General features: G+C 43.7%; 1 protein-coding gene across 1 annotated transcript in view; it reads right to left on the minus strand.

Moving 5' to 3' along the window:
• Positions 1-6550, minus strand: part of LOC101969006 (insulin growth factor-like family member 4) — a 38092-nt gene extending 31542 nt beyond the window's left edge. The window contains exons 1-3 of the mRNA XM_078033335.1: positions 6474-6550; positions 6057-6107; positions 5701-5959 (exon numbers count right to left, since the gene is read on the minus strand). Of these exons, the coding sequence (XP_077889461.1) occupies positions 5701-5959; positions 6057-6107; positions 6474-6492 (329 nt within the window). The 5' untranslated portion in view covers positions 6493-6550. The remainder of the gene's footprint in view (positions 1-5700; positions 5960-6056; positions 6108-6473) is intronic.
• Positions 6551-25285: the final 18735 nt, after the last annotated feature.

Consider the following 25285-nt stretch of genomic DNA (forward strand, 5'->3'; position numbering starts at 1 on the left):
GTTATTGAACCTACTCAGATGGCCATCAACAGATGAATAAAGACAATGTGGTATATGTACATAATGGAGTTTTACTCATCTATGAAGACAAATAAAACTATGGAATTTGCCAAAACTATGGGTGGAACTGGAGAGATTCATGCTAAGTGAAATGAGTCAGACTCAAAAAGTCAAGGATCAAATATTTTCTCTCCTATGTGGAAGCTGGACCAAAATGATGGAAAGTAGAGGGGGTGGATGTTTGATGTTATAAATATATGGAGAAGATCAGTGGAGTAGAAGAAAGAGATGAGAGGGAGGGGGGACAGGAAAAGGGAGGAAATGTGAAATGGAATTTAACAAAATCACTGCTATGTGCGTGTATATGTATGTCACAGTGAATTCTACCTTTATGTATACCTACATCACAGTAATCAAAAATAAATAAGTAAACAAATGAAAGGAAGACCAGTAAAGTAGAGAAAGGAGAATAGAAGCATGGAGAAGGGGAGGGGAGAAAGGGGACTATCAGAGATTGAAATAAATAAATAAAATGTGTATATAAGTTTATCAAAATGAACCCAACTACTATGTATAACTACAATGCATAATTTAAAAAAAATAGAGTTCCACTTAGTATCTTTTCAAGTGCTTGCTCTGATCACTACTTCCACAAAAAAGTGTCACATTTAAACAAAGGTGACAATGTTCCAGTTATGGGGTTCTGTTACTCTTACAGTCAGTTTACAGCCACCAGAAATTCTCTTTTCAGTACCAAATAGTGGAAGACTTGGGATCTCTCTTGGACAACATCTCTAAGTTTGCATAAACAAGTGTCATCCATCCTGGAAAATCTTTTCTGTATAAGTTAGATTCTGAAAAATACATTATTTCAACAATAAAATTCCAAAAATATTTAACAACAAAAGACAATGTAGGCACATATGAAGAACTAAGAGTACCCTCTCTTTCTCCCTGGGATAACTAATTAATATGTAGTGAGGGAGGTAAATTAAAATGGAGTGACAAAAGACAAAGGAGCAATGGCTAAGAAAAGGCACAGACAGAAGAACCCTCTGATGTAGATGAGAGTAAGATCCCTGTTCCAACAGAGCCATGGAAATTACACTCAGGGTTACATGAAATGAAAGTATTGATTACACTCACAGATCCTAAGAAAGGAGGCCCAACATACCAAGAGGGCCAAAGTCACTCAGAAGACTGACATTTGGTCATGACAGCAGAGTAAAAGTAGAAAAAGGAGTTGTGGGCAGCTGTATTTCTTGGGACTCATAGGTGGCTAATTGCAGCACATGAGAAGCATTCTCATTGAATAATTTTCTCTCCCTGTCCCCCTTCATCTCTCTCTCTCTTTGCCTCCCCTCCTCCTTCTCTTTCCTTGTTTTGTTACTGGACTGAACACAAGGACACTTTACCACTGAGTATATCCCCAGTTCTTTTGATTTTTATTTTACTTTGAGACAGGATCTAAGTTACTAAGGCTAGCCTTGAACCTGTGATCCTCCTGCCTCATCCTCCTGACTCCCTGGGATATGGGTGTGCACAACTGCACCTGGCTCATGGAATAATTTCAATGTAATAAAGTCAACAAGGAGGGAAGCGTTATGTTACAGCAGTGAAAAAGCTGACTAAAAGAGATATTTATAACAAGAGTGGGTTCATTGCTATGACTAATCTGACCATGTATATGGTTCAGAAACTTTGGGAGCTTTTTGGAATTGGTGGGAGGAATTTTGAGATGTGTAGCAATGCAAGTTGAAAATGCTTTAGATTGTTGTAAGTGGATCTTTATGGCCAATTCTGGTGGGAACTCAGAAGACCAGAATGCAAATAGGACCATGGACAGTGAAGACAGGATTCAAGAGGGTTTAGAGGAAAAGTAGGACACTATTGGTGATTGAACCAGAGGCCATTAGTTCTGCTGAGAAACTGCTGCATTTTGCCCATGTCTGGAGACTTTCTGTAAGGCTGATTTTAAAAGCAATGTACTTCTTAATCTGGCAGAAGAAATGTCTAGGTAGCATAGCATTCAGGCAGAAGCATGGATATTGCTGATGACTTTTAGCCAAGTTCATTGTAATATTCAGGAGCCAAAAGCTGCAAAGAAATATTTGAAAAAGCTTGTCTTTGAAGAGCAGGAATAAAACTGGGGCTAAGGAAGTTGCACTTGTTCAAGACATTACCACCACTAAAAAAATGCTAAAGGCTTTCCCCAGAGACCATAAGAAAGATGGCTTGAGACCATACCCTTCTCAGGATCAAGGGAATAAAAATAAAAATTCTCTTGAGAAGAGACCAGTGGGGCACACTTCTTGCACAAAGGGGCCCACTGTTTATTCAACATGCTTAGTGTAGGGTAGGGGTTCTGTGTTTAGGATTGGGGTCTCTGACAAACTTTATGATTGTGGCATTCTTGGTGGCTAGGAAGTTTCTGTGCAAACATGCAGAGTGCCTGGCTGCTGGGAAACTTCTGTGTAAAGACACAGGATGCCTGGCTACTGTAGCCATGTCCTTCACAAGGAAGCTCTGTGTTAGAGTCTTATCAGCTTCAACCTTCATCTCAGGCACATAGCTCCTGGGAATATAGACTCTCTTGTTATAAAACCACAATGTTTCACTGAACCTAAATCTGTCCACCTCACAGTAACTTAATACAGTGGATTTTCTTAAGGCTGCACAAAGCTCTTGACATTGCATATTGTAACTGTGAATGTAACTGCAGAATGAGCAACCTTACTGATACTCTAAACAATAATGTAGTTATGGTACTAATGACCTCATATAACCTATTAATATAAATAAAGCTTGGCAGCTTGGCCTTGCAGCCATTCTACCATCCTTCCTGCCTCTGCATCTTGTCTCTGTGACTCCCTTATTATTTTCCTTACAACTTAGTCACCTAGGCATTCAGAGGCTGCTAGAGGAAGGGTTCCTGGAAACTTGGCTACTCCTCCAAATGGTGTCAACAGTGTGGGACTGGTTCTGCAGGATTGCAGGCTGCTGGAGTTAGGGGGTCATGGGGGCTTCCACCAAGATTTCAAAAGAAAGTCTGGGAGGCCAGGCAAAGTGAAACAGGGTGGGAGTCCCTGCAGGCTGTGCCTGAGAGGGTGATGTGCAGAGATGTGAGGAGGAAACCAAAGCTGCAGTGGAGATCCTGGAAATTTAGAAATGCCAGAACTTTGCAATGTCCATTGAGGAAAGCTACAGCAATCAAGCAGAGACAAGCCAACAGAAAGGCCACTTAGGCTGCAACCAACAAGGCCACAGGGGCATATCTACACAAGCCACATGCCCCAGATGCTGGACATGGAGCTACAGGACTTGTTTTCCCAGCTGGATTTTGGTCTTTCTTTGGTCCTATCCCTTCTCTTTCTATGCCCCTATTTTTGTGAATGGAAATGTTTTCTCTGTACCTTTATATTTTGGATGCCGGTAAATTACTTTATTTTTACAGGAGCTCATGGTGTATTTGCCCTAAGTACCAGAGAAGACCTTGGACTTAAACTTTTGGGCAATCTTGGAACTGTTGACTTCTTGGGGACTCTTAGAAATAGACTAAATTGTTTTGCATTGTGAAATAAGCATAAGCTTTTGGGAACTAGGGGTGGGATGTTATGGTTTGGATGTCAAGTATCCCCCAAAAGTTCATGTGTAAGACAATGCAAGAAGGTTTAGAGGAGAAATGATTGGGTTGGGAGACTCTTAACCCAATCAGTGAATTATTCCCCTGATCGGATAAACTTAGTGATAGGGTGTGGCTGGAGGAGGTGGGTCCCTTGGAGCATGCCTTTGGAGTATATATTTTGAATCTGGAAAGTGGTTCCCTCTCTCTACTTTCTGATTATCATGTGAGCAGCTTCCCTCTTCCACACTTTTCCACCATGATGTTCGGCCTCATCTGGAGCTCCAAGGAACGGAGCCTGCTGTCTATGGACTGAGACCTCTGAAACCATGAGCCCCCCAAATAAACTTTTCCTCCCTTAAAATTGTCCTTGTTAGGTCTTTTAGTCACAGTGGCCAAAAAGCTGAGTAAAACAGGAAGAAAAATGTACAAAGGACAAAGTCATCATGAGGCTTTTCACTTGAACATGTTGGGAATGAACAAGCAGAATCTGTACACTTGTAAATGGAAATTGCCCCCCTTATACCATAACCTCACTCTCCTACTGGCCTCCATCAATAATCTTAGAGCTTCCCACTAGGTCCCATGTCTCAAAGTTCCACCATTTCCCAGTAGCACATGTTCAATGCACAGGCCTTGGAGGATACTTAGACAAGCCACAGCATGTGCAATCAGAGGGCTGTCATTGAACTTACAATCCTCCTGCCTCAGCCAACCAACCTGCCAGATTATGGGCATTCACCACCACATGTGTTCAGATCTTTTTATTCATCCTTGTCTGGATTCATAATTTCTGTGTTTTCCTCCTTCCTTGTAGCAGAGAGATGTTTTCTCAAAGAGAAACAGAAGACAAGCATCTTGCCTTAGTGAAAGATGCTTGTCTTCTGTATCTTCTTTGAGAAAACATCTCTCTGCTACAAGGAAGGAGAAAACAAGAAATTATGAATCACAGACAAGAAGATGAATAAAAAGATCTGAACCACATGTGGTGGTGAATGCCCATAATCCTGGCAGGTTGGTTGGCTGAGGCAGGAGGATTGTAAGTTCAAAGCCAGCCTCTGCAACTTAGTGAGGTCCTAAGCAACTTAACAAGATCCTACCTCTAAATAAAATAAAACAGGCCTATGGTGATTGCACCAATTAGTAGTCCCACCAGCAATATATTGATGCAACCGCTCTGGAAAGCGGTATGGAGATTTCTCAGAAAACTTTGAATACAACCACCATTTGACCCAGTTATCCCACTCCTCTCTATATACCCAAAGGAATTAAAATCAAAATACTCCATTGACTCAGACACATCAATGTTTATAGCAGTTCAAATAATAATAACAAAACTATGGAACCAAACTAGGTGCCCATCAACAGATGAATGGCTTAAAAAATGTGATATATATATATATATATATATATATATATACACACACACACACACACACACACACACACACACAATGGAATATTATTGAGTCATAAAGAAGAATGAAATTATGATTTTTGCCAGTAAATGGATGGAACTGGAGACTATCATGCTAAATAAAATAAGCCAATTAAATAAATTAAAGGCCGGATGTTCTCTCTGATATATGGATGCTAACACAGAATAAGTGTATGCAAGGAGGAGAATAGAAGTTCACTGGATTATACAAAGAGGAATGAAGGGAAGGTAAGAGGAATGGGATTAGAAAAGACAATAGAATGAATCAGACATAACTTTCCCATGTTCATATATGAATACACGACCAGTGAAACTTTGCATCTTGTTTAACTTCAAGAATGGGAAGTTATACTCCATGTATGTTCAATATGTCAAAATACACTTTACTGTCAGGTATATTTATAAAGAACAAATAAAAAATAATAAAACACACAAAAAGTAAACTGGAAAAAAAGAGCTAAGGAAGGGGCCCAGTTGTTAAGCACCCATGGAACAAAAAAAAAAAAAAAAAGAAAAAGAAAAAGATTTGAATAAGCAATTAGACCACAAGGCAATGGTTTTTCAAAATGTGAGGTGTAGACATCCAGACTGCCCTCCTCCTTCCATCTCCCCTGCCCCACCCCACAGCCAGGGTCCTTACCTGCCACAGTCCCTGGAGATGGGGGATGAGTGGCACTGGGACTTCACACCCAGAACTTTCAACCTCACAACAAACTTCTTCTGGGGACTAAAAGACTCGGGGCAGCAGAGCTCAAAGCAAGGCCAGTAGATGCAGTTGGGACCACACAGGCGAGTCCGGTTCAGGGGCAGGATGGTGTCATCGTCACAACACTTCTCCAAGGGGCTGTAGATGTGGTCCCCACATCTGGGCGCTGGCTGGCACAGCCATGGAGCAGTATCTGGAAGAGTCAGAGCTGGGTGGGCTTCCAGGACCAGCCTAGTACCTGCTCCTGTCCACAGAGCCATCTCCCCCCTCCTCACTCCACCTGTTCTCACCTGTGACTCCTGAGGGTGTTGAGCCCAGGAGTTCAGACATGAAGACAGCAGCTGAGAATAAAAGGGAAAGTAAAGTGATGCTGGGGGTGTAGCCAACTGGCTGTGATAGGGGCCAAAAGACAATGTCACTGAGCTTCTTGGGTGGGAAACGGCTGGTGATGGCTGAGCAGATTTTGAGACCGACTGTGGGGTCAGGTCAGGGCTGGCAGGTGAGGGAATGCAGGGAGGCTCTGGGAAGAGTGAGGCTTCTGAAGTTTGCAGGTGGACAGAGGGTTGCAGTGCAGTCAGGAAAGACAGGGGTGATTGCCAGGTGGGAAGCTGAGAACTGAATACAGAGGAGAGAACTGAGTTTGAGGTTCAGAGGAACAAAGGGCTGAGAGAACACTTAGGCTCAACTTGGGGCTGGAGTCTCCTTACCAAAGATTAAGGGCAGCATGGTTCTGCTTCGGCTGCAGAGCAGGGGGAGGCAGAGCAGCAGAAGAACTGTCTGGGACCTTGGGCTGTGGTTTATAAATGGGTTATGGATACACAGAGGGAGGAATCTAAAGCGGGTCCCTCCCATCATGTATTACAACAGACACATGTTGTTTCAGGTAAGGGTTGGGCCACAAAGGATCTGCATATAAAAGCACATATCAGTTTTCAAATTGATTGCCATCCTGAACACTCTTCAAAATTGTGACTCTGGCAAGTGACTTTCCTTAGTGCTGCCAGGGGAACCCCAGTTTTGTGTGCAAACTACCCACCAACCACTGGCTGTTTCTAGGCTTCCCATGCTCCTCACCCTGGAAGTTTCAAGGGCTCTCTTCACCCACAACTCAGCCCACTTCTCCATCTGAGCTATGTAGAGTTCTTCAGGAATTTGGGGAGAATTATGAAGTTTCAGCATAAAGTAGAGGAAGAGCAGAGGCCAGGAGAACAAAAAAGAGTCAGGATAGAGCTCTGGGATTGACAGAGCTGTGGCTTTTGTCCCTTTGCAGCTTTTGTCCCGGCGGCTTAAGCACTGAGACCTTTTTGCCCACCCAGGGACGCCAATTGCTGGGTTGCTCATGACTAAGACACTCAGGGGTCACTCCAGGGGAACTGGGCTGACTGGGCTGTGTGAAATAACCACACAAGAGACACAATACCTTTTTCTTTGGGGGTCTCTGTGACAGCTCCTCTGACCTTAAGGGTCCACAGAAAGAAGAGAGAGAGAGAGAGAGAGAGAGAGAGAGAGAGAGAGAGAGAAAGCCATAGCTCCTGCACTTGCTGACTGACCCCTTTTATTGAGGAGAAGCTATTCAAATGAGGCCAGGGGTCAGGTTTCAGGGGCTGAGTATCTTCATGATGTCCACTGTCAGCAGGTGGACTGACACCTGGGTGGGCCACACCCAAGGGCACAGTAAGAGGAGGGGACACACAAAGGGTGTTTCCATGGAACATTCTATCCCAAACAGGGCAAGGGATTATATTACAAAGGAAGAAGTGAGCGTAGTTCCACCTCTGGGGCTGCAGGAAGGCACACCTATGCATGAAGACACAGTCACACAAACCCTAGAAGGGCAGGAAGTCTGTCATAGCTGCTGCCCAACCCCTCATCACCCAGGGGGGAGTGTGACACAGTCACATTCAAGGTTGGTCTGCCACACAGAGCACAAGGGAGGACAGCATCTTTATTTGCACAATTCTTGTCCTAGAAATGCCCCATCCATATATTTTTCTATTATTTTCTTGTCACCATCATTAGCTGTGTGTGATGAGTGCTGAGTGGGAGGAGCCATCTCCTGAGGGTTATGACAGGTGCCCCTCCCCCACCTTGTTCTCCAGGGGCTTCCTCTGAGTCACAGTGAAAAGTGGGGGAGGGGGAGGAGTGAAAAAGGCAGAAGCATTAGAGAGTCACAGAAGGCTGTGTGACCTCAGAGAGACTCCTGCTCCTCCTCCTTCTTAAATTGTGCTCTCCCAAGGTACAGCCTTACCCTCCCCCCTCCTCTGCAGGGGTGTCTGTGAGGGAGTCAAGCTTCTCCTGGCCCCTGCACCCAACAGGAGAGCTGCCTGTAAAGAGCACCTTGGGGCTGGGGCTGGGACTCAGTGGTAGACGTGATAGAGCTCTTACGTCACACGTGTGAGGCACTAAGTTCGATCCTCAGCTCCACATAAAAAAATAAATAACTAAAATAAAGGCATTGTGTCCATCTACAACTAAAAAAAATCTTTAAAATAAAATAATAATAATAATAAAAAAGGACACCCTGTCCCACTGCCACATTTATACAGAACAGTTCTGGGAAACCAGATCATTTCCATCTTAGCTAATCAGCTTGATGCCACATTCATGAGGGCAACCCAGAAGTTCATGACCACAGGAAAGAGAAATTCCCAGGTGGACAGAACTGACTGTGGAGGAAAATAATAAGGGCGATCAGCAGGAGAATTAACCTCTAACTGCAGTGTCTGTGTGGAGAGTCGCAGGGAACCTACAGCCAAGCCAGAGTCCAGGCTGATAGATTCTGGGGCCAGTAAAACCCAGCGCACCCTCTGTGGAGTCAGAGTCTACTACTTCATAGAGAAAGCAAGGTGAGCCCCAGAGCCAGCTGCCCATGTCCCTTGTACAGGATGATACTCAAACCAAAGGGTCCCCATGACTGCAGTGAGAGTAATGGGACACTTCATCGTCACCTAAGCAACATTGTGCCGCAGGCTGGCAGTTTACATCCTGCAGCTGAGCCCTACCTGCCCCATTGGTGTGGTGGCAGGGAGAGACTTCCTTGTGACAACCTCCTGAAATGGATGTAGATAACAATGGCTTTGTCCCTACATTGACCTATGGATTAGCACAACTCCAATGAAGGAAAATTCACAAACAAGTGAATTCTAAAATGTGTAGGGGAAGGTGAGTCAAACCAGAATGGAACATGTTGAAAAGGAAAAAGTATCCGAGGACTTGCACTCCCTGATTTTTAGAATTACTGTGAAGCCACTCTCAAAAAGACAGGGTTAATGACTGGGAAACAGATGGACACATGGATCAGTAGAACATGATAAACCAGAAATAGACCCACCCTACTTTGGCCATTTGAATTTTTTTAGATATGGGGGATTGATCCCAGGGGCACTTAACCTCTGAAGCATATCCCAGCCCCTTTTATTTTATTATTTATATTGAGAAGGTTATGATAAGTTGCTTACGGCATTGCTAAGTGGCTGAGGCTGGCTTTGAACTTGCGATCCCCCTGCCTCAGCCTCCCCAGTCTCTGGGCTTATAGGTGTGCACTGCCACATCCTGGGGCCATTTGATTTTTGACAAAAGTGCAGAGGCAATTCATAGAGGAAAGCATTGTCTGCTCACTGAGTAGACATTGTGGGGGAGTGAGGCATTCTTGTGCCAGAAAAAAATAACTATACTTCATCCTCTGTACAAATTTGAAATCAGAATGGATCAACTATGAAATGTAAAACTATCAATCTTCTAGAAGGAAAGGTTGGGGAAAACATTTATGAACTGGAGATATGACGCCTAAAACACACAGCATAAAGGGAAATATTGATAAGTGGAACTTGGTCAAAACTTAAAACTTTGGGGGGAAAATAGTTGCCCATCCCATATCTGACATGGAACTTTTATCTCAAGTATGCAAATATATGGAAAAAATATACCATCATACACAAGTATCTGTAAATCTCTCAAAACTGAACAGGAAGAAGAACAGCCCAGGACAGGTGAAAGCAGCACTTTACCAAAGAGGATGTACAGGTAGCAAATGAGCACTTGAAAGGTGTTCAACATCAGGAGTCTTTATGAGACCAAAAATAAAGACCACAATGAACAACCACCTCACATCCACTATAAAGGGGAAAAAATTAAAATACTGGTGGAAATGCAAAATGGTACAGTGTTCTAGAAAACATGTTGACAGTTTCTTATAGAACTAAAGGTGAACTTGCAACATGACCTGATGCTCATACTCCTGGTCATTCATCCCAGAGGTGCAAAAATTTACCTTCCCAGCTGGGTGTGGTGATGCACACCTGTAATCAGGAGGCTGATGCAGGAGGATCCCAAGTTTAAAGCCAGCCTTAGCAACTTATCAAGGCCCTGAGCAATTTAGTGTCAAAATAAAAAATAGAAAGGGCTAGTGATGTGGCTCAGTGGTTAAGTGCCCTGGGGTTCAATTCCCAGTGCCAAACAAACAAACAAACAAAAAGCCCCTAAAACAGAAAAACAAAGCAAAGCAAAATCAAAAACACCACAAAATATTACCTTCCCATGAAAAAGTATGTGAATATTCATAACAGTTTTATCTTTAGTAACTGGAAACTGGAACCACTACAAATGTCCATCAACAGGTTCATGTGTAGACAGCCTTTGGATCTCAAAGGAAAACCCAGTAAATGGAGATCAGAGGATCTCAAATCCTGATGGAAGGTCATGTACAGTGGAATTCACTTGGAGAATAATCCTGGGTGGGCCAAGCTGTAAAGACGGAGAACAGACTGTGGTTCCAGGGGTTAGTAGGAGGTGACCACAAAAGGGACATCATGGGGGAGCCGTTCTGTGAAGAGACAACATGGACAGAGCCTGAGAAACAGGAGGCCTTCAGGAAGGTGGGCGGCGGCTGTTGCGGGTATCTGTGGGTCCCTTCCCTTCCCCCAGCAGCCTCACACAACCAGGACGTCTAAGGTGGAATTCTTTCTGATTTTGCAGTGTGTGGGTACTCTTCACTGCATCAATTTATTTTTTTATTGATTCTATTTTTTTAAATACACAACAGCAGAATGCATTACAATTCTTATTACACATATAGAACACAAGTTTTCATATCTGTTTGTATGTAAAGTAGGTTGACACCAATTCCTGTTTTCATACATGTACTTTGGATAATGATGTCCATCACATTCCACCATCTTGCTAACTTCCTGCTCCCTCCCTTCCCCTCCCACCCCTCTGCCCTATCTAGAGTTCATCTGTTCCTCCCATGCTCCCTCTCCCTAGCCCATTCTGAGTCACTCACCTTATATCAGAGAAAACATTCGGCACTGTTCTTTTGGGATTGGCTAATCACTTAGCATTATCCTCTCCAATGCTATCCATTTACCTCTGAATGCCATGATTTTATCCCTGCATCAATTTCTACCTTAAAAATATTTTCTGTGAAAACTTGGTAAAACTAAGTCAAATGAAGTTATCTTCTTTTAAAACCCCACATGATGGGGCTAGGGATGTGGCTCAAGCAGTAACGAGCCCTGGCATGTGCAGGGCACTGGGTTTGATCTTCTGCACAACATAAAAATAAAATAAAATAAAGATGTTGTGTCCACTGAAAACTGAAAAATAAATATTAAAAAATTCTCTCTCTCTCTCTCTCTCTCTCTCTCTCAAAAATAAAGACCCATATGAGATTTGCACTTTTCTAAAAGCAGGTCCCATTTCTCCCATTCTGGGACATCTTCACCCCACACACTCAGGACTTAGTCAGTAAGACTGTGAGGCACTTTTCTGGGCACTACAGCCTGCGCAGCCTGGGAAATTCAGCAGCACCTGTTTCAAAATAAAAATCAAAAGGTCTGGGGGTGCAGTTCAGTGCTAAGGAGCCCCTGGGTTCAATCCCCAGTACAATAAGGTGGTATTTAAAAATAAAGGCAAAGCAGGGTTATAAAACTTTAGACCCCTTCTTTGCCTTTATTTTTAAATATGAGGCAACTCAGAAACGATCAGCTTCTTATAGAAAATATGTAATGGGTGTCCAGCTCCTGTCTGTGGGGAGTTGCACTGCATACCCCAGCCTTGATTTCCTCTGCAGAATGTGCACATTCCATGTCCTTCTGCAGCTGAGATTTCCCCTTTTTGGTGCTATTTTTTCCATGATTAATGGCCTGGCCTTTGGCCCTAGGGTCAACTGAGAGCCCGGCTCATTGGGCTCAGACTTGGCCAAACGGAAGCAAGACACGTGGTCTAGTGCTGGGGATGAGTGTGTCCCCTCAGTAAGAGCTGTGCCTGGGGGTTTTGTAGGTCAAGACTATGTTTCCAAGCTGTTTACCCTTATGAACATGCAGATATCAGTGTCACTCAAGACCATTCTACTTTCTGAAAATTTGCATTTCTTCTGCAGCTGGGAAGCAGACGCACGCCCACATCTCAGCAATGGCTAGAGCAACGTGTGCAGACTTGATGGGCAGGTCATAAACACACAGCAGAGCTTGTTCTCTCTTTCCATTACAGGAACAGCACAGTATTTCAGGGCCACACTTGTCTACATGCCTCAGGGCCAAGCAATGGAGCAATGCTCTGTTAGACACACAGGCAAACCTAAAAGAAGGTTGAAGATGGCAGAGAGAACAAGGCACTGCTCAGAGGTAAGGCCCGGGGAAGTGATGTGCCATCTCCATATGTCAGAAGGTATTTAAAGAGCATCCTTCAAAGAGAATGATATTCACTACACCACGTTCCCCTCTGCAGGTTCCCTTGCCACCCCACCTTCCTCTCTGGAACCTAGGCCCAGGCTGAGTCATCCAGGTCCTCCTTCTCAGAACCCAGGCCTGCAGCAGCCCCAGGCACTGAAAGGCCACATCTGAGTGCCTTGGGGAGTCCTGGCTGCACTGAGCACTGTGTCTCCCTCTTTCAGGGGACAGACACGTATGCAATGGAGCCTCCAGCTCCATTGCAATTCCAGCTCCCAGGCATTGAGTCACCCCAGCCTTCCTGTCTTTCTTGCTGAAGCCCCAGAAATAATGGAGCAGAGACAGATTGTTCCTGACCTGCGGATCCCATGGAAATAGGAAAATTGTTCTTCACTGTTTGCTACACTTCTGGTGGCTACTAGGGAAGCAGCATTTCCCTAGGCCAGAGAGTGGCACATGAAAGGACACCTGCAGAGTCCACCAAAGTCCAAAGACCATGCCACACACTGGAATCTCACAATAGAGGTTTATTGTCAGTAGCACAAGGCAAAGGGACAGGGCTGTCCTGAGGAGAAGAGCAGTGAGCAGCAGTTGATGCACCCACAGAGCAGCTTTACAGTCCCAAGAGGAATGTCATAAGCTGCTTAGGAGTTGAGACATAGGCTGGGGTGGAGTTGCTTGTTTAGCAGGTTCGTGTTCTCACCAGAAGTGAAGCAGCTTTGCCTCAGAATCAACACCCTGGAGCCTCTAGATAAAATGGCTCCCAACCTAAAATGGTGATTTTTTTATAAAAAAAAAATTTGTTGTTGTTGTAGATGGACACAATACCTTTATTTAATTTTATGTGGTGCCAGGATCGAACCTAGCATCAAACACATGCTAGGCAAGCACTCTACCACTGAGCCACAATCCCAGCCCCCTTAAATGGTGATTCTGATGCCAATATTCCTCCCTTTTGGTTTTTATAGATACCTGGGGTGGGGATGATGGTCTTTCTTCTGTAGCTTCTTCCTGTTGGTTAGGGGTGAAGAATATCATTCCTGTAAAGGGGATCAGGGAGGGTTTAGGTGGGGCAGAGTTGACCTCTGGAGTGGAGGAGTTGACCATGAGTCGTAGGTCTTGGTCCTGGGCGTCAGGGGCTGGTAGTCTTTGGAACAACCTCCTCTGACCAAGAAAAGTCTTCTTTAGAAATCAGCGGAGAGCTTCAGAGGGTTGAAAGTAGAGGTTTGGAGATGCACAAAGACAGAGGTCCTGTGGGGGTTGCCGTATAGTGAGTTGGTGTGAAGAGTTGGAGATGGGAGTTATGAATCCATGTGGAATGCCCTTGAGTTTGGCCATGGAGTGGGTAGTTAAGGTTACCCTGAGTGGTCCCTTCCATTTTGAGGTTAGTGAAGGAGAGAGGGTGTGAGCAGGAGACGAGGACTGGGTCTCCCGGAGACAGAGCAGAGCCTGAGGCCTTAGGATTAGGCAGCAGTTGACCATCATGGGCCCGTAGTAAATATCCTGGATAGTGTAAGGGAGGGGTCATTAGATGAGATGGGGGGGTGGGAGGTTGGTGAGCTAGAGCAGGAGGGAGCATGGGGCGACTGTACTCCAAGGGGGAAATGTTTAGGGGTTTTCTTGGTAGGGCCCTAGCCATAAGTAGGCTAGAGGGAAGAGTTTAAGGCAGTCTAGATGTAATTCCAATGGTTTAGTCAAGGTTGATTTCAGGTTCCAGTGGTCTGTTGCACCTTTCCAGACGACTGGGGATGGCAGGGAATGTGAAAGTGCCAGGGAATGTTTAGGGCCTTTGAAATGATTTGGGAGATTTGGGATATCAACTCCAGGCCATTATTAGTCTGCAGTGAGCAAGGCAACCCAAAGTGAGGAGTGATTTCTTCCATTAAGGTGTCAGCTACCATTGGGCCCTTTTATTAGTTGTAGGGAAGGCGTCTGTCCAGCCGGTGGAGGTATCTGCCAGGACCAGGAGATATTTACATCTCTTCACTGTGGGCAGAAGGTGACGTCCATCTGCCAATCAGATGCGGGCAAATGGCCTGGGGCTTGATGGGCTGGGAAGGCAGGAGGGTGAAGGCTTGAGCTGGGATCAGACCTTTGGCAGGTGTCACAGGAGACAGAGAGGGTCTTTAGAAAGGTTGAGTCCCCGGGGAGAGGGAAACAGGACTCAATGTGTTCTCCCAGGGCAGAGGGGCTGGGTGAAAGGTTGAGTAGGGAAGTTGGTGTCTTGGGTGGTGGGGGTGTGGGTCCGAGGTGAGGAAGAGAGTCCTGATGGGGTCCTCTGCGGGGGACCAAGGCTGCCTTCTTGCTGCCTCATCAGCTTTGTGGTCTCCCTGGGAAACGGGAGAAGTGTGGGTTTGGTGGGATCTGCAGTGAGGGCTTCCAGTTGCCCTGGGGAGGTGGCAGGCCTCCAGCAGGGGCAGGATGTGGGAAGCATGAACCACTGAGGTTCCTTGGTGGGGAGGACTCCCTCTCCTCCTCCCGTATGGCTGAGTGTGACCAGAGAACGTGGAAAGCATATTTGGCGTTGGTGGAAATGTTAAGGGTGTAGCCCTGACCCAGGGTAAAGGCCCCTGAGAGAGTGATAATTTCCGCCTGTTGGTTGGAGGTATTGGGGGTAGAGGCTTGGCCTCAGGGATTTCATCAAGGTAGACAACCTGCCTGCAGGTGCCCTCATGAAGAAAGGAGCTTCCATCAGTCAACCATGTGCAGGTGGCCTGTGGCAGGGGCCTCTCTCGAATGTGGGTAGGGCGAGGTAGAGGGTCTTCTAGGGGCTCCACACAGAAGGGGAATGGAGGATGGGAGTGTTTTGAGGGAGAAGGGAGAAGACTGCCCAGATCAATCGGTTGCAAAGTCAGTGTAGAATCCCGTATAAGGGCAACTTGGAGGGAAAGAGTCCTGGAGGAAGAGTTTGAAGGCCTTGTAGGTGGGGAGTTCGAGGGGTGATATGGAGAGAGGACTGTGATAGGAGATCCAAAGTTCAGTTGTTTTGATTCCTGTGTGAGGAAGGCTGCGAGGCTAAAGTTGTCAATCAGGGGCCCAAACCTTGGATGGTTATATCTGGTTTTTTTGAGAGGATGCGACCAGAGCAAAGGTTGGCCCCAGTTGGTGTCCCAGCACTCCCAGAGAATATCCATCCTTCTCAGTGACATACACACAAAATGAGGGAGTGAGGCCAGGAACACGGAGGGCAGGGGCTTGAAGGAGGGCTTTGAAGCCTGGGGAAATGTGGTGTGAGAGGATTCAGAAGTGGTTCATAGAAGGGCCTCGTGTACTTCATAGAGAGGGAGGGCCAGAGGGGATAGTGGGGATCACAAGAGCAAAGGAGTCCTGGCATCTCCCCAAAAGGAGAGGACTTCCTGCCTTATAGCCGCAGATGGCAGGGGAGAAATTAAGTTCTTTCTATCCATGGCGATTGCCTTGTGGGTTGGTGTAATGAGAAACCCAGGTAAGTGACTTGGGGGGTAGATAGCTGAATCTTTGCAGGAGACCCGATATCATGGTGAGCTAGGAAGTATTGGCATCAGATCAATATTGGCATCTGGACAGAGTATTCTGTGTAACAATTTATTTTAGCCATATTTAGTCAGAACAGAGATGTAAGATGGAATAAAAGGAAAATGTCCAGTTTCCAGGCCAGTTTCAGTGCATATACGTAGAAGTGCCAGGACTTGCTGGATTCCGAAATAAATCAGGTTCAAAACCCTGTCGCTCCTAATGGCAAGTTTCTCAAATTTTCAGAAAATTTTTTAGTGATCATCAGATCAAGGTGAGGCTGTTTGAGATTTTTGAAGACCTTAGGTCTTGCTCTAATAAAAACCTGAGGTGGTTTATAAGGCAAAACTAAGATTTTTGATCCTGAACTTCCCAGATGGCTGGACCCATCTTCCCTGCTCCATGAGGCTTCCCAGCTCTGTCACAGCCTGGTGGAGGGCGTCAGGTGTGGGCTCATGTGAGGTGGAGAGGACACACGTGAGATAGGAAGTAGGACAGAGGGGCCCAGTTTACTTTGTACAAAAATAAAAATCTGCTCTCTCAGCAACTCACCAGGGTAGGCCAAGAACTACATGAATCCCTTCCAAGGACAGCACCCCGAGTGACCCAACCTGCCACTAGGTCCCCCCTAAATGTTCTACCACCTCCACACCATCACAGTGGGATCAAGAGCCCAGCCTGTGAGTTTCCGGGGACACACTCAACCCATATCCAAACCATCAGACCTCAGAAATGCCCAAGGGGATGCCCCGTGGAGACTTTCAGCAAGACAGGTGCCCTCTGAGTGTCTGAAGGGCACGTCTCCCAGACCTTCCCTGTCAGACACCAGGCGCTAAGAATGTACTTTCATCAGCTTATTCTTATAAATGATATTAAAAGGACACAGATTAATACACTTTTGAAGCTGCACAGAAGGCGAGGTCTAGAAGGGTCCCAATTCAAGGTCTCCCATCCCTGTGGATCGGGCTGCCTTACCCAGCACAAGATTGCATGACCAACCTGGAACCTCCCAAAGAATTTTAACCTCCCACACTTTCCCAGTCAGAGAGCTGAGGATAGAGAGATTCTCCTGTATCCGAAAGATGTGTAGTGGGGTTTCTGTCTGGTGGGATGACTCCCCTCAATAAATCTCACAGAAAGCCTAGCCTGGTAAAGATGATTATAGTAAACAAAGCATTGTTGGCTTGGTAAAAATGACAGACCAAATGAAATACAAAGATGCCTATAAAGCATCAAGGCAGGAAGAGGTCTCCAAAAATATTCATGAACAAATTATATTTTACGGGAAAGAAAGGATGATTCTGTAGCGCCCTAGGGTGCTTTTGGTGGAGTCAATATACACAGAGAAGCATTAACAGTGGAATGGGGCCAAGTACAGAACCAGTTCTAATACCTGTCAGTTATCTATTTAGGACAACTGCTCATTATTATTATTTTTTAAAAATATTTATTGTTTTAGTTGTGGTTGGACATAATACCTTTTATTATTTGTTTCCATGTGGTGCCGAGGACCAAACCCAGGGCCTCACACATGCTAGGCAAGCACTCTACTGTTGAGTCATGACCCCAGCCCACAACTGCTCATTATTGAAAACCGCATACCTCACACACTCTTGGAGGCCTCAAGAACAAAGATTCAGGGTGAGGCAGTGAGCAGGAGAAGCAGGAGAACTAATGGTTTAGTTACAGTCCAGGTCCAAAGGCCAACAGTCAGGGGGCCCCTGGTGTAGGTCCAGTCTGATGGGTAGCAGACTTGAGGCCTGGGAAGAGCTTCCCTCCACTTTGAGTCTGAAAATAGGGGTAAAAACGTCACCACTAATGTCCCAGTTTGAAGGCAGTCAGGCAGGTGGAATTCTCCCTTCTCAAGGAGGGCGTCTTGATCGGTGTGGGCTGCAATAGCAAAGTGCCATACACTGGGTGGTTTATAGACACCAGATGTTTAGTTTTCACACTTTGGAAGCTGTATGTCTGAGATCAGGAGCCAGGACAGAAGGGTCACTTTCAGGTGAGTCCCCTCTTCCAAGTGCACAACACCATTTTCTGTTGTATCCTCACAGGGAGAAAGAGGGTGAAAGTTCTCTGGAGTTCCTTTTATGAGCACTAATCCCAATCATGAGAGCTCCACCTTCATGACCTAATCACCTCCAAAGACCTCACCTTGTCATACTGTCACATTGGGGTTAGGATTGCAATGCATGAATCTGGGGAAAAATAATCATTTAGTCCATTAAGGAGATCCAGCCCTTATTTATTCCTTCAGATGGTTGGGTGAGGTCCATCCACATCAGGGAGGGCTAACTGCTTTATACATCTGCTAGCTTAGGTGCTAATTCATCCAAAATATCCTCACAGAAATAGCCACAATAATGTTTGACCAAACATCTGGGCACCTCATAGCTCAGTCAAGTTGACATAAATTTAACTCTCACACAATGTTTTTGACATCTAAAATTTCATCTTAATTCCTTCTTAGGATTTCCATCACTCTACTTTTGCCCATCTCTTTTTTCCCCTGAGTCCCTTTCCCAAAAGTTCTCTGCCCTGGAAGTCTTCTGGCCCTTTGATGGTGATACAGATTTGCAGGTTTCTGAGATGCCCTCAAAGCCTAATGGTAAGCCATTAGGTGTGAGATGGTTCTGTGGGAATGCAGGATGCTGGAGTTAGGGGGTCATAGAGGCTTCCACCAAGATTTCAAAGGAAAGTCTGGAATCCTAGGCCAAGTGGGCTTACTTCCCACTTATATGCACTGTGGGAGACTAACCTAGCTTTGAGTTAACTCTCCTGCTGGGTGATGTGGCAATGGACTCCCATGCTGAGACTGGCCCGCTCTTCTAGGGTTCGAGTGACAATGTCTTCTTGCCCGGGCTGTGTCTTCCTACAGCCCCATGGGTAGAGCTATGTTCACCTGTTCCATTGTAATATTACCCCTTGCCCTGTTTGGGATAGAATGTTCCATGGAAGTGCCTTGTGTGTGTCCCCTTCTCTTACTGTGCCCTTGGGTGTGGCCTACCCAGGTGTCAGTCAACCTGCTGACAGTGGACATCATGAAGATACTCAGCCCCCTGAAACCTGACCCCTTGCCTCATTTGAAGAGCTTCTCCTCAATTAAAGGGGTCAGCCTGTTCTCTCACTCTCTCTCTTCCTTCGGACCCTTAAGGTCAGAGGAGCAGTCACAGTGACCTCAAAGAAAAAGGTAGTTTGTCTCTTGTGTGGTTAGCTCTGTTTACCTGGAGTGACCCCTGAGCCTTTTAGTCATGAGAACAGAAACCTGGCAAATGGCTTCCAACATGGGACAAAAGGTCTGAGTCTTTAACCCATGGGGACAAAAGCGACAAAATAATGCTGACTTGTACAGGGACTCCAATATAAATATTAAAGTAAGTTTAGTGAGTTTGGAATTTCTCTCCAGATGTTAAGCATGCTTAGGATTGCAGAGTATTATGGGCAGAATTGTAGAAAGTAAGTGAATTAGACAGAAGGAAAATCTGTGAAATTAAAATTTCAAATATTGGGGTATAATTCTAGAGACTCTAAATAAATTTAAGAGTTATTAAGATGATTAATGGGCTGTGTTGTTGAGTTGAGTCCTCTCCATGGAAAAAGCACTTTTATGGAGTTTTTAAAAATTGTTTTTGTGAATCTTTATAAAAGATTTTTTGTGGGTTTTGCATACTAGAAGTTTGTGCTAGGAGAGTGAGAAAAAGAGAGAGAAAATGTTGTGATGTTTACCTGGAGAGAAGCACATTTCAATTTTCTATTGTTTTTGTGAATACTCAAATGGGCTGTAACTCAGCCCCTGGGGACAAAAGACTGTAGCTGCTGCACCCTATGGGGTGTATAACTAGACCTGCAGCCAGCAGAGCTTTTTAGCCCTTAAATGACTTGACCTAAATGCTGCTGAATGCAGACTTCCTTAATGTGTGATGGTAATGCTGGCATCTGACTCTAAAACTTTTAAAGCACCCATGTTCTATGAGAAAAAGTAAAACAAGAGAACACAAGCTGCAACTGCAGGTCGCAGAGACAAAACAAGCCGCTACCAGCCATAGGATCCTGGTCAGGCAGGGGAAAATGCAAACAAAACCAAACAAAATGCAATGGGCTAGGAAAACTCAGGGAACTTTTGCTGCAGCTAATGGGCAAGGGACTCCAGGTGGTTTGTGTCACCATGGTAACCATGTAATGCCTCTCCAGATGAGCAGGCTCCTGGTCCCGCCTCCCGCATTTTCTTGGGCTTCCAATTGGTTCTTCCACAGTCACTCAGACAGGACCCGCCTTCTAGCCACTAACCTGTACTTCCTGTTTCAGACCTGCTAGAGCTACTCAGAGCCTGTATTTTTGAGAATGGTCACTTGTAAATGCTAACAGAAGATATCTTTTTCAGACAAAATTTAATTTCCCAGGTTCTTCATTGCAGCCCTAAATTTAAAGTTAGTTTTGAGTTAAATAACCTGACTTTTTTCTATAGTTATGTTACTAAATAATATTCTATTGATGAGAAATATCAAACATGCTTCTTTGTATTTTTAATTTTGGAGGTTATGGGGTTGCATTTGCTTGCCACAGGAACAAAAGCGGGCAATGTTCCTATGATGAACAAAAAATTCTTATTCTTATTCCTGACTATATAATTACAAGAAATAAATATGTATACATAGGGATCTAATTTCAGTCACATCAAGTGATGTCACATACCATGGTGACTCCTAATTAAACATAAATTAAAATGGATCCAAGTATTTTAAAAACCACGTGGTTAAATAAGGTTAATACAATTATAAGTTATGTCCTTAATATATATTTTTCTAGATATTTAGATAACCTATAGCTGTTAATCCATAAAATAATTAATATAGGTTGAATTGTTTAGTTAATATATATTTGTCTAATGATTTTTCTTCCACAGAAAACTCATAATTTTACACATATATTTATCTGATATTCTTTCAGTTACAGATATTTGAGATAAATGTATTTACTATAAATTTGCTTTTAAGAGAAAATACAATCTTAAAGTAGTTCTAATTCTCAAGTTATTGTACAAACTTATAAGATGATAAACAAAAATAATTCTGTCTGCAGAAATAGCTAAGGACTTTAACTATATTTTCATTGATAATTCTTTTTATCAAAGTACAATAATTTGTTTAAACTATAAGGTTTTTAGAAATTGTTCCAAAGTATAACTAGGAAAAAAATCTAAAAAATATAGATGCTTCAACAGAGAGGAAGCACACATTGGGGATCCAAAAAAGAAGGGAAAAAAATCATCTCTGGGTAATGATAAAAATATTTTTCTAATAGAAAGATCTTTATATCATTATCTAACCAGATGATCTAAAAAATTAGAACAAGTAAAAAAGAGATTTATATATACTGAAATAACGATAAACTTTTTAACTGATTAATTCAAGGATATTTCAGGCTATTTTCCTAATTTGACTATACTGATGTGAGCTAAGATTTTGTCCATATTTTAACATGATAAAAACCTATTAAAATGTTAAGTTTATTTCTTTTAAAAAGGGTCTTTATTGCCTAATGATTCTTGCTTTTTAAAACCAAGATTAATTTTGGTAAATAAATTCACATCGTTGATTAAACACTAAGTATATTAAACTGCTAACTTAGATCCCAATTTTGACAATTGTCCTTGGAGACCAAATTTGATTGATTCAAAGACACTGTTGATTCTTACATTTTGTTTGTTTCATAATTATAAAATTTGGGAAAACATTTTATTAGGACTAAGTTTCTCCAAATTAAAGTCATATGATAATGTTGAGAAATAAAGATTACAAACTTTAAAATTTCATTGATATTATATAAGTTATATGGCTGGACCTATTGTCCATAAAAAATATGGTAAGATTTATATACTGCTCCCTACATTGGGAAATAACCTTAATCATATTTTTTAAAGACAATTGAAAGATATCTCTTTAAAGGATAATATTCTAAATATAGAGATATTTTGAGACCTTCTCAAAAAGAGATTGAGGGTTCTTTCTAAATTGTTAGAGTTGATTAACTAGTCTATATTGAAAAAGTACAATAATCAAATAAAGGTAAATCTATTATCATTTAAATACTTGTACTATAATATATAACTCAAAATGATGATACTATGGCTTATACCAAGCCTTTACTCAATTTTATTAAATAAAGAAAAGGGAGAATTCAGGACCCCAGAGACACACACTAGATTTTACAAAATATTTTAAATTTTTTTTCTTAAATTGTAATATTGAGAGTCTTAATGTCACTAAAAACAATTCAGTAAATTAAATCAGCTATCAAAGGAGAGTTTAAACCAGTCATCATGATAATGACCGAGAAACCTGGCTCAGGAAAGTAAATTTCCAGCTATGAGTTTATACACATGCAGCTTCACAAACTTGTCAAGTAAATAAAAATTATAAAAAGACTTGTATGGACCCATTTCCCAGGTCCACCTTTAATGTACATTACAGTGTGGACTAGAGGGTCCACTCATATAACTAGATTAATTGTACTCACTGTAATGGTCAATTATATATTTATTCTGTGGTAAACAGAGTGTCTGGAAGTATCTTTTGAGAAAAAGATAGTATTGGGATAACGGATTCTTCCGAATTTTTATGGATGGCGACTATGGACCAGATGTAAGTAACACCAACTAAGGGCCAGTTCTGTGAGGGATCTGCTCTGAGTCTTAGCACTGATCTCTTCATCTGTCTCTCTCAGCTTTGTCACTATATTACAGTTTGTCTGTCTATGGCCTGTCTCCTTCCTTCCTGAACGCATCCCCACCAGCCCAGTGCTGTGAGCTGGGCCCTCCATGGAGAAGAAACCTGAGTTTGCTGATCCCAGGGTAAATGCTGGCGTGGAGGCCACAGGGGCGTTATCTATCAGGAGACAGAGAGCCCTCTTGGGGACGATGCCATGCACACTCCACATCACCCTGTTTGGCCCTGGAGGATGGCTGGTTAGTCAATGACAGGTAAGATTCCTCAAGGGAGGGACAACCTAAGACAGGCACAGTCGCAGAGGGGCCATCAGCAGAAAATTTGGGGGCCAACAGAGGTGAGGCAAAGAACCTCACCACCCCCACTGGTGAAAAGGCCTAATTCTTCTCCCTTTCTGAGAGAGGTCTCCTGACCCATGGCTGCTTTGCTCCCCACACCCAGCTCAGATCAGAACCCTAGTGACAGAGACCTAGTCAACAGTGACTGCCTGCTCACCACAGCAGGAGACAAATGCAGCTACAGGGATGGGCCATGTCTGGGTGCTTTTCTCTTTCTTGGTTCTTCTTATTTTTTTTATGCTTTTCCCTTTTCCTTTCTTTTCTCATCAAGGTTCTCCTTCAGCAACAAATTTAATAAAAGGGGAGGAGATGTTGGAATCACTTCCAGTTACAACTGGCAGCTACGAGCAGCTTGGAGTGCTGGCGGAATCCGCATTCCTTCAGGCCTGACAGGAACAGCTGCAGGATGGGGTGCTCTGCTCTAGGAGCCGTCCATGAAACCACATCCTCCGCACTGTGGTTAGCATTGACAACTACCAGGCCAGGAAACCGAGTCAGGGGCTGCAGGGCATGAAATCCCTGATTCAGTAAGCCCCTTCTCTTAGGGACAAAGACCCTTCCAGATTGCTTTCCACCACGACAGCAATATTTAGAGTTTCCTCACGGTGCGGTTACATTAGGCAGAAGATGATTGGCCTATGGATATTGTCTTGCTTATGTATGATTGACAGGCACATCCCAGTCAAACCCTGTAACAGTTGTGTGCATTCCAAAAAGAAACTGAGCTACTGGACGTCCACTTGAGGTTTGTCACCAGTCAGTTCTCACCAGCTCCCAGAGTCTGTGTGTTGATTCTGCATGTCTCTACCCGCACCCCCCGGCCCGCGACTAAGTTAGCCAAGCAACTAATTGACCACACCAGTGACAGGAACGTATGCAAGACAGCATATGAGAAACCTAAACCAGCCAATTATGCTGGTCTTTAATGATACAGTATATATGAACAATTATCAGAAAGATTATTAAAATAGATTTTCCAAGAGTATTTACATTACTGACAGACCTAATAGACTCCTTAAATGTGAGAATTAAGAAAAAAAGATGATAAATATCTTGTAACCTGTAAAAATACAACTTATTGTATCATTAGTTATTGCCAGCAAATATTTCAGAGCTATGATATGCTGAGGTTAATATTCAGGCTTTAAAACAGGTAGGTGTATGTCAATTAACCAGACCTAAGCAAACTACTGGTCTCATAATCCCTAAAGTGACTACTTTAAATATTATTCCTTGCTTATTCAATTGCAGCCTTTGTGGCTATACCTTAAAACTTACAATGTACGGATTTTCTTAATGTTTGACTTAAATTACTTCCAAAATCCTTCATGGTCAGATAAGTGCTGATGGAAGGATGAGAACTAAGTTATAATGCTCTAGAAGACAATGTAATAAATGATATGAATGAGCCCTCTGCTAATGAAAATGTCTGTGTTACTATGGCCAAATGCAATGCCTCCCAATAAAATTGGAAAAAGATTAAGAATCTTCTGATGGGTGTTTGGTGAAGTAATAATAATAACCTGGATCTTCCAAGTTGATTGTGCTATTTAAATGGTATGTTTTCTACTGATTCCTTTTGTGTTTCAATAGCAGATCATGATGACCTCGGACCAAGAATCCGTGACTAAAGGATAAAATTTCCCAGTTATATATTTTTATATATTAAGAAAGGGGGAATATGTGGGAGACCAACCTTGCACATGATGAGTTAACTCTCATGCTGGATGATGGGGCATCAGGCACCCATGCTGCTAGACTGCCCCGCTCTTCTAGGGTTTGAGTGACTGTGTCTTCTTGCCTGGGTGTGTCTTCCTACAGCCCCAGGGGTGGAGCTATGCTCACCTGTTCCTTTGGGATATTACCCCTTGGCCCTATTTGGGATAGAATGCTCCATGGAAACACCTATTGTGTGTCCCCTTCTCTTACTGTGCCCTTGGGTGTGGCCTACCCAGGTGTCAGTCAGCCTGCTGACAGTGGACATCATGAAGACAGACTCAGCCCCTTGCCTCATTTGAATAGCTTCTCCTCAATAAAAGGGGTCAGCACGTACTCTTGCTCTCTCTCTTCCTATGGACCCTTAAGGTCAGAGGAGCCATCACAGCAACCCCCCAAAAAGGTATTTCTGTCTCTTGGTTATTTTGTGCAGCCCAATTAGCCCAGTTGCCCTGGAGTGAGCCTGAGTGTTTCAGTCTCCAGCAACCCAGCACACAGGAGTGACCCTGACAGCTATAGACACAGTCAGGTGCTGTAAATGCCTCCTCAAGCCTGAAATTGTAATTACACACTCCTC

This window comes from Ictidomys tridecemlineatus, chromosome 15, assembly GCF_052094955.1.
Source record: "Ictidomys tridecemlineatus isolate mIctTri1 chromosome 15, mIctTri1.hap1, whole genome shotgun sequence".
Taxonomy (NCBI): Eukaryota; Metazoa; Chordata; class Mammalia; order Rodentia; family Sciuridae; genus Ictidomys; species Ictidomys tridecemlineatus.